The following is a 15,028-nucleotide window of genomic DNA, read 5'->3' on the forward strand; positions in this document are numbered from 1 at the left end:
ACACACGACCCCCGAATAAGGCAATGATCGCACGGAGTGATACAGAGCAGCACACGTGTCCTATCTTGCACCGTGTAGCTCTATGGAGTGCGGAGGGGACCACCCCTACTCCTCTCCATGGCACCAGACATGTGCCCACCCGGCACGTTCGTGTGAATGTAGCTTAAGATCCAGTTCCCCAGCTTAGCTTTACACTTTTAATTAAGATCTTTATTATTTGTCAGCAATTAATCTTTTTCTATATTTATGTGCATCTGTTAAAATTTGTTGTGCGATAACTCAAAAGGACAAGTTAAAGTGACTAGCCTCAAGTGCAAATATAATAGACAAATACTGAAAAATAAAGCTGATTCAGCATACCATTGGAGAACTGAATGCCAAAAACCAATGAAAGTGTTTTTTATTCCTATTTTTCATTCTTCAGATCCACCAAATGTGCATATTATTGGGAATTTACCTTTTAATGTTTCAACCCCTCTGATCATCAAGTGGCTGGAGGACATGGCCAACAGAACCGGTCCATTCACATATGGAAGGACTCAAATGACTTTGACTTTCCAGCATGAAGTAGCTGAGGTAAGATCAACTTTGCCATAAAACAAATCCTGTAGTGTAAAAATGCTCTGTACTACCGTTACTAAGAGCCTCTGCATCACCTGCAGACAACAGTTGAGCAAAAATACAGATTCAGGTCTGTGTCGGTAGTTTGCAGCATGAGGAGTGTGGATCGAACTGATTCCGATGCCCCGCAATTCAATCACTCCGCTCCGTACAGGGGCACGGAGGCCTGCTGCATTCATCTGCCAGCCGGTACCCTCCGGCTGGCTTATACAATGTAGGGAATAGGGACGGATGGGCGTGGCCGGTCGGAAGCTGAATGCAGCGCGACTTCCGTGCACGTTTGTTTACTTGGGGCACGGACTGGTTTGGGCCTTGATGACCAAGGCCTATTTTTCATAACCAGCATGTGTCACTTTATCCGGATACAAACTTTTAGAAGGCTTTAATTTACCCAAGTGTGTTTGTTTATTTTTTTCTGTGACATTTTGTACTTCAAGTTAGTGGGAAAAGTTGGTTGATACATTTTAGCATTTACCATATATACTCAAGTATAAGGTGACCCGAGCCAAGGCCCCTAATTGTACCACCAAAAACTGGGAAAGCCCCCTGTAGTGCATGCCCGGTCCCCTCACACTATGACATAATCAGCGGCGACATTGCCGCATTGAAGCGTGCGCCGGCTGGCAGAGCGCATGACCACGTCTCTGCCGGCTGTTACAGCAGAGAGAAGACAGAAGAAGAGCATGGGGGAGCCGCGGCAAGCATTGGGAGTGCCGGAAGGTGAGTATGTAAGTTTATTTCATTTTTTTTATACACTCCTGTAGACGCCGAGGTAGGGGTTTTCAGCACATTTTTTAGGTGCTGCAAAACTCTCCTCATACACAAGTATATACAGTATTTATGACAAAAAGGTGCATTTGGTAAACATTTTGAAAAAATCTGCTATTTTCAAACTGGTAGTAACTAATTTGGGTAGTAAGGCTAACATTTACCATATTTCAGCTTTATGTTTGTGTCATTTTATAAGTGTCCTTTTGTTTTACGATACTAGAAAAAACACACATCAAACAACATTCTCCCAAAATTTCAAGAAAATTTTAGAATCAATTATTTTAGGTACCATTTTATTTTTATATGGGTTTTGAAAGTTCTCTTAATAGAAACCCCCACATATCACCTCGTTCTACTAACTTCACCCCTCAAACTATTCAAGACAGCAGGTAGGAAGCTTGTGTATTTTACAGAACTTCCAAATAAAACCTTCATTGTGTTTGAATTCATATTTTAGTTTTATTTAGCCCTAAAATTTACCCACCTTAACTGAATTAAAGTAGAAAATGCATCTACGAATATTTTGTCAAAATACCCCCTATGTGGATGTAACCTGCTGCCTGGTCACATGGCGGGAGGTGGAAGGGAAGGAGCCATTGAGGTTTTGTAGGGCAGAATAGTTTTCAGGTGCCATGACTTGTTTGTAGAGCCACATTCACCTGTGGCATTTTAGTTGCCTTTTGAAACACAATCCAAAGGCTCGCCCTGTGACTGCACGTTGAGGTAAGATTGCATCCACTTTGCGTTTAGTTAACATGTTGGAAACATAATCTTGCCAAAACATGTTATTGTGATTGTGGCCTTAGGTACCACAAACCTTTATCCCAGAGAATTGAAACTTACCACTGATTGGCTTTTTTTCATTTCACTTTATCGCTCTGCACTTTCAAAAATCAATAACTTTTTAATTTTTCAGTCTACAGAGCTGTATGAGGTCTTGTTTTGACAAGAACCCACATTTTACACCATTTTCTTGTGGGCTCTGTTTTTACATCTTTCACTGTATATTCCAAATGGCATCTCTAATATATTTTTTGGGTTGGTACGATAACAGGGATATCAAATTTTTATAAAATTTTTTTCGGTTTTACAAAAAATTAATCGCTTTTGTGCCATAACATTTTTAATTAATTTTACCATATTCTGTATAATAACTTTTTCATACTTGGGAGTATAGAGCTGGCTAAGGAGTAATTTTTGTTCTGGGAAGAGCTGACGTTTTCATTGCTACCATTTTCAGGACTGTGCGACCTTTAGATCACTTTTAATTACATTTTTTGTGCTGCGAAACAGCAAAAAGTGGTGATTTGGACATCTGAGCAGTTTTTTCCGTTATGGGGTTCAGTGGCGGGAATAACTTTTTTTTTTTATTATTGGGGCGGCACGGTGGCTGAGTGAGTAGCATTTCTGCCTTGCAGCACTGGAGTCCTGGGTTCGAATCCCACCCAGGTCAACATCTGCAAAGAGTCTGTATGTTCTCTCCGTGTTTGCGTGGGTTTCCTCCGGGTACTCCCGTTTCCTCCCACTTTCCAAAACATACTGTTAGGCTGTTTAGATTGTGAGCCCCATTGGGGACAGGGACTGATGCTGTCAGGGTCGGGCCAATCCCGCCTTACACTCTTCTCTCAGACACTCCAAATTATTTGAGCATGCGTGCACGTTTGGATAAGAAAAGACAGAAGACTGAAGTTCTGTTTTATCTTAGGTTCATGCTCTTAACTTGCCGAACAGAAAAGAGAGATGAACTGTGTTTATTTCCTGATTACATAGCTTCTTATACCCATAGGAAAAGGTGTGGTTACATACATTAAAATCATTATAATTGGTTATAGCTAAGCATATATGTCTGGCCCTCCGCTCTTGCTGATTGGTCTTCCAACTTAGATTATGGTTACCATGCAGGCGTCATCTTCTGCAGCCTGAAGATTAGGAAGTTAACCTTCACTCCAAAAACCTGGTACTATCTTTGGAGTAACATCTGCTCTTCCATCTTCTGCTTTCCATCACAAGACTTGAGTTTCGCTAATACAGGCAGTCCCCGGGTTACATACAAGATAGGGACTGTAGGTTTGTTCTTAAGTTGAATTTGTATGTAAGTCGAAACTGTATATTTTATCATTGTAGTTCCCGACAATTTTTTTTTTTTTGCCCCAGTGACAATTGGAGTTTCAAATTTTTTTGCTGTAATAGGACCAAAAATTATCAATAAAGCTTAATTGCAGACAATTTTAAGCTGATTATTGCAATCTGGGACTATTTTAAAGCATCCAGAGAGCTTCACCAGAGGTCACAGTGGTCAGAGGGGTCTGTCTGTAACTATGGGTTGTCTGTAAGTCGGGTGTCCTTAAGTAGGGGACCGCCTGTAGTTGCATGTCTGGTTAAAACTGATGTAAGGGAAAAGCTCTGTATTTCTCAACAGACAAAGTACAAACTATAGGGCAAAGGGCACATGTATACAATCATAAGGCATATAATCATTAGAAGCATAAAATCATTATTTCGGCCCTCACAATTCCCCCCTAAATACTGAGCTTTTCCCTACACTTCGCTGCGATTCGTTTTTCTTATAGGCTGTCCATGTGGTGGGAGAGGGGAGTGGATTGCTTCACTGAGTCATTGACCCAATGTGCCCTTGTGACACCTGGATCAATTTCCCAGCACTAACCTTGCTGACACATGGAGTCCTCCTTCTTTCCCTTACACTAAAGCTTCCATTATTGGGGAGGGGGCTAAGTATTCTGAGATCACAATGGCAGGTAGGTCATCTATCGGGAAAGAATTTGGGTGTTCCAGAACTGGAACATCAGGCTGTTCTGACAGAACTGAGATTTCAGGCAAATCGGGCAGATTTCTATTCCTCATGGACATATAACAAACAGACTGTTTATCAATATTTGGGAAAACTCCTTTAGCCTTGTTATTCGCAATTTTCTTGGCCAACCTCTTGTATAATGGTATACAACAACATAAGAGAAATAGAGCCAGGATGAACATCCCGAGTAGTACCAATCCTATCTGTTGGAAAAGGGCTTTCCACCCTCCTGCCCAGGTAGTAAACCATGCTGCCCAGGAGGTATCTACCCCTGCATTTTCCTTCATCTCGGTTGCCAATGCTGTAATTTTCTTTATTGCTATCAGTGTTTTACCACCAGCACCTGAATTCTGAGGGATGTAAGTGCAACAGTCTTCTCCTATCATTCCACACACTCCACCTTTTTCTGCGAGTATCATATCTAGAGTCATTCTATTTTGTAAAGTCATTCTAGTATTGGGGCCCAGTTCTTCCACAATACTAGTGAAAGCATCCCTACTATAATTTACAAACCTCTGTTCATTATAGTAAACGTAATTTATCCAGTCCACATTTTTGTTGATTTGCACTTGGGGGATTATGGAAGCAAATCCGGCTGCAATCTGATCCTGAGCCTTGTATCGGTCTGGGACCCCCCTTGGGACACCAATACTATCTATGTAAACATCAGGGTCTTGTCCATAATCAGTGTTACTTAGTGACCTTTTTATCTTTACCGGTTCATTTTTATAAGTCGGATCCCAGGGTAACATCAAGAAAGGCAGGACTAATTTAACCAGAGCACATTGACCCTTCCATGATTGGGGAAGGCGGTTCCTCAGCTTACCATTCCCACATAGGCAAAAGACATCATAAAGAAAAGAGGTATGGTCGGACAATAAACCTGAGTCTATGGTGACAATCTCTTGGCAGAAACCTTTTTCAAACACCCCCAGGGGAGTTTTGGCATTAGTGATGTCAGAGGATACACAGGTATAGTTCCCCTGCTCAACCCAGATTTCACCTGGGGGTCTTACCTTGGACTTATCATGAACTAAAGGTAGATATTCCAAACAGTCAGAAGTATTCTGGCCCTTTAAAAGTTTCATCAAACAGGCCAGTTTATCTATGTGTGGGATCACATAGGGGTGGGTGGTCAGATGAGGATTTGCCCCTGCACAAGCTATGCATCCGACTGATATGTTGTGTGCCTTTACAGTATACCTCACCCATTCTAACCATAAGTTCTTTCTTGGGACAACTTGAGTTTCCATAGAGAAAACTTCTTCCCATTTTAACCCGGGAACTGGTATTACCTCGCTTACTTCTTTCTGTAGTTCTTGATCTGCTCCTGCTATGTGATTTACTGGGGCACTTGTGGGTCTCAATTTGGCATCCCGCAATTCGAACATCCCAAGCTTCCCATTTAGCGTCCCCCTGTAGTATCCTAGCACATATTTACCTAAATCTCCTGGGGAAGGCATCGTAATGCTTATAAACAAAGGAAGACAGTTGCCGGGGTGTTTACATGATTTAGTCGGGACTCCCCCCAGATACAGAGACATCCGATCAAGAAGGGATTTGCCATGTTCGTCTGTCCTTGCCAACCCTTCTTGGGGTCTATATCCCCACTTTTTCCCTGTGTTCCACCCTACATCTGACCATGAGTTACAGTTCTCATTCCCGGGACGGGTTACACAGATGTAGAACTGTGCTTCGCCCTTGTACTGGTATGATGGATCCCATCTAATGTCCTCTGTCCCTCGACAATCTACGATATCACAAAAATCAAAGAAATACTCTTCATACGGGGCCGTGGTATGTACCCGAAAGGTTGTGATTTGGCAATTATCTGTGATTATTAGACAACTTAAACAGAAAAGGATATAGAGCTTCATTTTGTCTTCCCCTTGCAGTGTGACGCGTGCATCCAGGTGGGTTTCCCTTCAAGTTTCGCCGCTGTAGGCGTTACCAGGACCACTGCGTAAGGTCCCTCGAATCTGGGTTGGAAGCAATCTTTCCGGATATGCTTCTTCACATATACTTGATCACCTGGTTGGAAGTTGTGGACTACGTCACTTGATGACTCTGGAAGAGAAGCAACAACTGCAGCATGCAGATTAGTTAATTCCTTGGACAATTCAATTACATATTGTACAGTCTTATCATGACTTTCAGACAATTCCTGTTTACTTATCACGGGAAAAACTGGTGGTTTGCCAAACAAAATCTCATAGGGGGTGAGACCATGCTTGGCCTGGGCAGTGTGTCGGACATGGTACAGAGCAATGGGGAGCAATTCTGGCCAGGGGAGGGGACTATCCTGGGTCATTTTGAGCAATTTGTTCTTTAGGGTACCATTCATCCTCTCTACCTTCCCTGAGCTCTGTGGGTGGTATGGTGTGTGTAGGCCCAAATCTACTCCCAACATATTCCATAATTCTCTGAATATCTGAGAAGAAAAAGCAGGGCCCTGGTCAGACTCTATGACTTGCGGCACCCCAAATCTACAAACTGTCTCAGTGATCAGTTTCTTTGCTGTAGTTTTTGATGTCATGTTAGCTACTGGGTACGCCTCTGGCCATCCGGAGAACATGTCTACTACCACAAGTACATATTCGTGTTTTCCCTCCTTGGGTAGCTGGATGTGGTCCACTTGGATCCTTTGAAATGGGTATTCTGGTTTGGCAAGGTGTTGTTGGGGTACCTTTGCTGTAGGGGCGGGATTGCAGGTAGCGCATACAGTACAGGTTTGATTGTATGCAGCAATGGCAGGTGTGATTCCTGGGGCATAGTAGATTCTCTGGATGCAGGCGTAAGCTTGGTTCTTTCCCCGATGTGTGGCTCCCTTGGTGTATCTATATAAACGTTGTCATCTAGGTGCTTCTCTTAGACCTTCAGAATCCTTTGGGATTCTCTACCTTTTCTTATGTGTCTGATCAACCTTATCCCTGGGGATCACGAGGAAGGAATGCACAAGTTTTATCACCGTGCACTCACCTTCCCAGCCTCTAGGCCTGACCTGACTCTCCTATCCCCACAAATCATGTACACACCAGACACTGCTAATACAGGGCTACCTGTGCTGTCAATGTTAAAAAAGGTCATTGTCTTGTTGCACCAACCGTAGGTAAAGTCTCCTACCCTGGGGGCATCCTGGTCAGCCCTGTAGATACAGTGATAGTCATGGTTGGGGTGTCCCTGAACATACAGTCAGTCAGAAGAGACCAGCTAGCAGGAAGAATAAGTAAGTTTGCAATAAAAAAAACGTGGCAGCATGCTGGCTTCCCTCCTGCTTCACAGACGTGGCATTGGTCAGCAGGACTTGGAAAGGACCGTCGTAGCGAGGCTCCAGACTCTCTCTCTAGTGTCTCTTTACCATCACATAGTCTCCAGGCTCCAGGTTATGCATCCTGAGGTCTCTGTCTGGATCTGAAAAAGGAATCAGAAACACTTTTGCGGACCTTTTCCAAGGCCTGGCTCAACTGTGTGGCATATTCCACCTGGTTTCCTGCCATCAGCTATAGGGTCTGTGGGAAGTAGGGGCCTAGTCTGGGTGCGCAGCCAAAAAGTACTTCAAAGGGGGCAATCCCATCTTTCTGTTGGAGGTGGTCTTAACTGAATGGTGGGCAGCAGGAAAGCACTCGCCTGTTCTACACCCAGGAGGGACAAGGTTTCAGGTCTTTACCTGTCCAGTGATGTGGGTTCTGCGACCGGACTCTATGGTCTCTGGAAGTCCAAACCTGCAGAAAAATCTCACTCACCAACTTCTTGGCTGCGGCTCCAGCAATAGCCTTGGTCATGGCAGAAGCTTCTGGACACCCTGGAAAGAGATCAATGCACACAGGCACGTATTCCTACGTACCACTTTTTGATAGCTGGATAAAATCCATTTGCAGTCTTTGGAAGGGATACAGCAGCTTGGGTGTCACCTTCTGTGGGGTCTTTTCCACCTTACCCGGGTTGTGGCGGGCACAGACTATAAAGGCTTGCACTAGTCTAGTGACGGGTAGTAACGCCCGGGCAAACCACTTATGGTTTATGAGCACTAGCATGGCCATTTTGGATATGTGTGTGTGCTTCCGTGGGCTACTTGACTTACTGTCGGGTGCAGGGCTCCGGGCAGGCACACCCTCTCTCCCAGCATCCAGGTCCCATCGTCATCTGGGCTCCAGCTTTCCTCCACACTTCCTTCACTTCTGATGACTCCCGGGCCACCAGAGACTGGAACACCTGTGGATCAAACTTTTAGCTCAGAACTCACCGCTGAGACTTCAGGACGGTCTCCGGGCTCCATCTGTGCAGCTGCCTTCACCATCCCGTCAGTCACATCCTTGCCCTTGGCTTGTGGAGTTACCAAATTTTGTGTGCTTTTGCTTTTACTATCCCCACCTCTTTTGGAAGTAAGAGAGCATCCATAAGCTCTTTAATCAGTGTGCCATGCTTAAAGGGGGTCCCTGCAGAGGTGAGGAAATCTCCAGCCTTCCATATGGGTTCATAGTCGTGTTTAGACCCCAGGACTATACCTTGAGTATAGATGTTTGCCCTTTTACCTTCCACCAGCTGTAGCGCTTCCCTGAGTGCCGTCACTGCACCTCCTGCGCTGACCTGTGTGGAGGGAGTGGTTCTGCTTGTACTACCTCATGTGCGCCACTGACCACTGTATATCCAGTGTAGAACCGCCTGTCTTCTCCTGCAGACCTGGAGCCATCTATGAGAAAAAAACTCAACATCTGCATTAATCACCCTTCTCCCCCCCTCTCTGAATCCTGGAAGACTGGCGACAGAATGAAGGATTCAGAGCTGTGCACCTTATCAGTGTATCCTGGGGCATCAGGAGTGCACACTGGAGTCTGAGCTGTGATTCCTTTCTTCAGATGCTTGGGCTGTACTTGGGTGAGGACACTGTGCAAGTCATGTGGGGTTTGCACTGTAACTGAGTGATCTAGGATCTAGGATCAACTCACTGGCCTTGCTGAGCAGATTGCTGGCTGCAGCTACTGATACATGAGGGGCTCCCCTCACGACTGAGTCTAACCGGGCCTAATAGTGGGCCACTGGGGAGGCCACCATATTCCTGGGCTAAAACATCTATGGCATGGACTGGATACTCAGTGCAAAATAAAATAAAATGTCTGGTTCAGTGGCATGTGCCTAGGGCCGGGGCAGACAGGATTTGCCAGCTTAAGGATATGGAATGCATCAATTGCCTCCTGACTAAGGGCAAATGGGGAAGAGGCAATTCAGTTTATCAAGGGGCAACATCAGGCTGGAGGCAGCAGACCTTATCCCAGGCCTGCAGGAGCTGGCCAGTCCTAGAAACATGTGAAGAGGCTTAGGGCCTCAAGGCAGGGGCATATTCTGGACTGCCAGCTTTCTTGCCTCTGTCAGGTGTCTGCCTGTGGCTGAGAAGCAGTGGCCTAGGAAGACCACCTTCTCCTGGCAGTACCGGAGTTTGTCTCTGGGAACTTTTCAACCCTTCTGGAACAGAAAACACATAAGGTCAATAAATGCATCCTGGGAAACAAAAACAGTAGGTCCTCCGCATACTGAAAAGGAGAACATTCAGTAAGGGGCTAGTCTGTCAGTCTACTTCCTGTAGGGCCGTGGGGTATTTGCTGGGTGAGTTTTACCCCCCCTTGTGGGAGTCCACATCAGGTGTTCTGGAATACTGAACTGGTAAAGGCAAATAGGTCCTGGCAATCTTCATGCAGGGGCACAGAGAGGAGAACATTTGCCAAATCAATAACAGTGAATAATTTGTCACTCTCGGGGACTGCTGCCAGTGTGGGACACTCATTAGCAGCTTGGAGATCATAGACCATCCTACATGTATGTTGTTCTTTCTGGGTCTTTTTCTTGACTGTGAATGGGTTAAAATCATCACTGGGCTAGCAGGGGAGGGTTTGACAATAAGAGAAGCTGTCTGGGGGGAATGTACTTGCTGACGTCCTCGTTAGTTACCTATATTAGAATATAGCCACTCACTTTAGTCACTCCAGTAATGTCTCCTCCCAGCAAGTGGAAGCACGCCCCCTTGAACTGGGCTCCTCCGGAATCGAAACTTTTGTCAGTCATACTTTGGTGTGGCCTGTGAAACACTGGTCTCTGTTTCCCTCTGTCTTTCAGTCACAGTTCCCTCTATCGCCCCCCCTCCTTGTAAACTTGCACTTGCAAAGTCAAGTCACTGTCTGTTCTTCTCCCAAGCACAGCACAGATCGCTTCAAGACCAGTTCTCAAACACAGATTGCAAGCAGCTATGGAGAAATTTAGCCATCAAGAAATAAAATCTCTTTTTCTCAAATTCTCTACACATCAAAATCTCTGAAATGTCCCTTATCACCTGTCTCTTTCTCAATGGGCACTCTGAAGGATTCCTGTCACTCTGTCCTGGTGTCCGTCTGTCAAAGTCAGAGGCTCTAAGTGTCTATTTAAAAATCTGATCAAGTTTTTTTTTTTTTCTCACTTGTACATTCATCAGATCCTTTAACACATCCCAAAACTTTTCAGCACATATCGACTTGCACTTTTCCATCAGTCCTACTTAACTCAACAACCTTCTGTCTACTTACATCTTTCCCTTATGTGCACTGAACTATCGCTAGCGCACCAGTGGCTCCCTCCAAAAAAAACGTTCTTTTAATTCTAATTCTTCTAATTCTTATCATGACTCCGCCCATTCCAGGTTTTATAAACCACACACTCTACAGGTCCACCCTTCCGGACCGGGTTGGCCGCCATTATAGGGCTGTGGCTGGGCACATGGCACTGTCGCCATTTTGGTTCCGCATTTCACATCTCTATCTAAAAGCTTCACATATCCATATAGCACTTCCGCTTTTGCTGAACTACCATCTCCTCGCACTTCTGACCATCCTACAACTTGCAATGCTCTGACCACTCTGTAGTGAGCCTGAGCAGCTTCCAGTATGCCCTTATCTTCTAACACACCTCTACTTGTGGTTAGAATTTGCTTCCACACTGAAGGCTGCAGCCTTCCCTTTGAGGGCATATCAACATACTTGTACAACCTCACACAATTATTAACATACTTCTTTCCTTCCCTTTTTTCAACAAGCCTGACTGCAGTCTCTGCCCCCTCGGGGAGGGTATGCACTTTCTTAAACACACCTAACATCATGTTCTAACAAGGTACACGTTGGTGTAGCTATTCACTCAACGCAGGGGCCCCGGCTCACCGTCGTGTGTCAGCAAAATAACAAAGTCCCTAACCTACCCGACCTCTGATCACACATCCGTTAGAGCTATCAATTAGCTCATAAACCGTGCTTCCCTCGGTACCTCAATCAGCCGGTCTCCTAATGAGCCAATGCTATCTTCTTTCCGGTCTCTAACCCTAGACCACCTTAATTCCCTCCCCCCCGTATAAAATAATAAAAACAATGAAACAATGAAACAATAAAAACAATAAAAACAATCCGGACACGTAACCAGTGCCCAATATATCCCCAGAACAGAGGATGTCAATCTGTACTATTCTCAGTCCGCAAACTTCCTCCCCAGCTTCTACAGAAGGGGGGCAGAGACTCTATATGTCACAATGAAGCCTTTTACTTTCACTTTCCACCCAGAGGTCTGACTCAGTGCCTGAGAGAATGAGGCGTGGTGATTCAGTGACACACCATAGGGAAGTGTCACTATGTATCAGTTCTGAACCATCCCAGCGATCACCGTAAAGAAAATGAGTCTCACCACTCAGACAATCAGCCCTTAGACCCGAAAAGTATCAGAAGCTACTAACTTATTCCACACCAATGATCACAGGGAAGTCCAACACATATATAATATGCATCAACTTACCGTGACTCAGTGAGGCCGCGCGGTCCTCTATTGGTGTAGACAAGCGTTCGTCCCCCGTCCTCTGGTTCGGGTCCTCAGGTGTACGGTATCAGCAGGGATGGCCCCACGTTCGGGCGTCAGCTGTCAGGGTCGGGCCAATCCCGCCTTACACTCTTCTCTCAGACACTCCAAATTATTTGAGCATGCGTGCACGTTTGGATAAGAAAAGACAGAAGACTGAAGTTCTGTTTTATCTTAGGTTCATGCTCTTAACTTGCCGAACAGAAAAGAGAGATGAACTGTGTTTATTTCCTGATTACATAGCTTCTTATACCCATAGGAAAAGGTGTGGTTACATACATTAAAATCATTATAATTGGTTATAGCTAAGCATATATGTCTGGCCCTCCGCTCTTGCTGATTGGTCTTCCAACTTAGATTATGGTTACCATGCAGGCGTCATCTTCTGCAGCCTGAAGATTAGGAAGTTAACCTTCACTCCAAAAACCTGGTACTATCTTTGGAGTAACATCTGCTCTTCCATCTTCTGCTTTCCATCACAAGACTTGAGTTTCGCTAATAGTTGCATGTCTGGTTAAAACTGATGTAAGGGAAAAGCTCTGTATTTCTCAACAGACAAAGTACAAACTATAGGGCAAAGGGCACATGTATACAATCATAAGGCATATAATCATTAGAAGCATAAAATCATTATTTTGGCCCTCACAATGTGACAAGCTTTGTGTAGCGCTGCATAATCTGTATGCGCTATATAAATAAAGAATTATTATTTATTAATTATTGATTGGGAACTTTCGGTGATACCCAATATGTTGTGTGTTTTTTTTTTTTTTTACTTTTTTCCACTTGTTAAAAATTATTTGTTTTATGTGTTAGGGGTTTTAGGGACATTTTAATAAGTAGAATAATTAAAAAAAAAAAATTAGTATTGTAAAAATAATACAATCATATGAACTAGTGATCATGTAATCACAAGTCTATCGTAATGCACTGCAATAACCATGTATTGCAGTGCACTAGAAGTGTCAGCCTTTGCACTTGCCAGCGGCTGGACCAAGCAGGCACATGCCGATGAAAGACCCGGAGACCTTCATTTGGTGCCCGGCAGTGAAGGCGGCACCCCGTGATTTCATCATGGGGTGCTGGGAAGAGAGGTAGGGAGGCCCCTCCCTCTGCAGGTATGTAGATCCCTTGGTCACAACCTAAGGCTACATTCACACAGACGTATGGGGGACGTATATATGGCTGACGTATATATATACGTCCCCCATACACCGCAATGGGCACCCGGCGCGGTATGGTGCAGCACACGTGTGGCACCGTACCACTACTTATCCCGTAGAAAGATAGGACATGTGCACTGTGTATTTCTATGGAGAAGGGCAGGGGGTACGGCGGACACACGTGTGTGAATTTAGCCTTAGGCCGCTTAGTGACCGATGGAGAAATCCATGTGGGTGGTCGCTAAGGGGTTAATCTCACATCATAGCGAATGTTTACATACAAATAGGGATGTACAAATAAGTCAGAGTGAGCAGATTTATATATACCACAACACAGAACATCAAGAGGAACTTACACACCCAAAAAGGGTAAAACTTAAGCCATGCAATATTTGGTTGCAATCCACAATTGTGTTTAAAAATATATAACGCACAAAGTAAAAAGCTTCTGTCATGTTAAGATTTTTTTTTTTCTTTTGCTTTAAAAAAAAAAAAAAAAAAAAGAATACCATGTAAATGAACTAAAACAGAGGGATAACACCAGGACTGCATTTGAGGTTAAAAGTGTATAATGTTATTATTAAAAATCAAAAGTATATGAAAAAATTGGACAAGGCCTAATACAGGGCACAGCCAATGAAACTGCACCGCATGGATAGGACCCCATGTCTCCTAAAATATAACCGCTCTAAAATAGGATAAATCTGCCCCTATATACAGAGTTCCCCACAAGAATAGAGAAAACTTCAATATATATGTATAACACCCTCTATTGGTGCCACCACGTTCCTAAAGCCTATGCTATGCTGATTGCCTTTGTCAGCATTCTGAATTTTGTACTTTATTTACCGTATATTACTCGAGTATAAGCCGAGGCCCCTAATTTTAACACAAAAAACTGTGAAAAACTATTGACTCGAGTATAAGTCGAGTAAGGGAAATGCATTGGCCACACCCTCCCCCACTGTATAGCCAGTATTTATCCAGCCCCTGTACATAGCCTGCCTCTTTATATAGCCAGACCCCTGCCCCAGTATATAGCCAGCCAGCATTCCATCAGTAGCCAGCCAGCATTTCCCCATTTTATATAGCCAGACCCCTCCCCCCATTATATAGCCAGCCTTTAGTCCCAGTTTGCCCAGTTCATAAAAAGAAAGTCAATACTCACCTTTCAGATGCCCCCCCCCCCCCAGATCTTATCCATGATCCGCCTAGAAGCGACAGATTCATGCTGCCGTCACAGCTTGTGCGCCAGACTGTGACATGGACCTGCTGCTGCTGGACCAATCACAGAGAAGACCTGCAGGGGCGTTGGAAAGTTGTTTGATTTTTTTTTTTTTTTACTCAAGTTTAAGTCAAGTTTGGGTTTTTCAGCACTTTTTTTTTTTTTGCTGAAAAACTCGGCTTACACTCGAGTATATAGGGATAATATAGTCATTAAAATATTTTTTAGATTTTGATGAGAACCTATTTTGTTAAACCAACATGAATTTCTTCCACGTCATCACTTTTCTTTTCTCCATCTCTCAACTGCACCATAATGGTTGCATGATCAGAAAAGGATCAGCATTTAATACAGTGGAATTTATAATTTCTTCTAATCAGAATACAAACCCCCTTGAATATAACGAATGCCCTGCAATATAAACTTCTCTTAAGATATGTGTTCCCTGTAAACAAATAATTTCTGCATTATAGTAGGAAAGTGCTTTAAAAATTGCTTGTCTCTTAACTTTATCCCTCATTCCCCTTCAGAAAACCCCATACATTTTATATCTCCTCATCGCGATCAATTCTCTAG

General features: G+C 44.1%; 1 protein-coding gene across 4 annotated transcripts in view; it reads left to right on the forward strand.

Moving 5' to 3' along the window:
- The window catches only part of TFB1M (transcription factor B1, mitochondrial), a 70,032-nt gene that overhangs the window by 19,224 nt on the left and 35,780 nt on the right, over positions 1-15,028 (forward strand). For all 4 annotated transcript variants that reach the window (XM_072141088.1, XM_072141089.1, XM_072141086.1 and 1 more), the window contains exon 5: positions 425-576. In XM_072141088.1, coding sequence (XP_071997189.1) covers positions 425-576 — 152 coding nt within the window. The remainder of the gene's footprint in view (positions 1-424; positions 577-15,028) is intronic.

This window comes from Engystomops pustulosus, chromosome 3 (genome assembly GCF_040894005.1).
Source record: "Engystomops pustulosus chromosome 3, aEngPut4.maternal, whole genome shotgun sequence".
In the NCBI taxonomy this organism is placed as follows: Eukaryota; Metazoa; Chordata; class Amphibia; order Anura; family Leptodactylidae; genus Engystomops; species Engystomops pustulosus.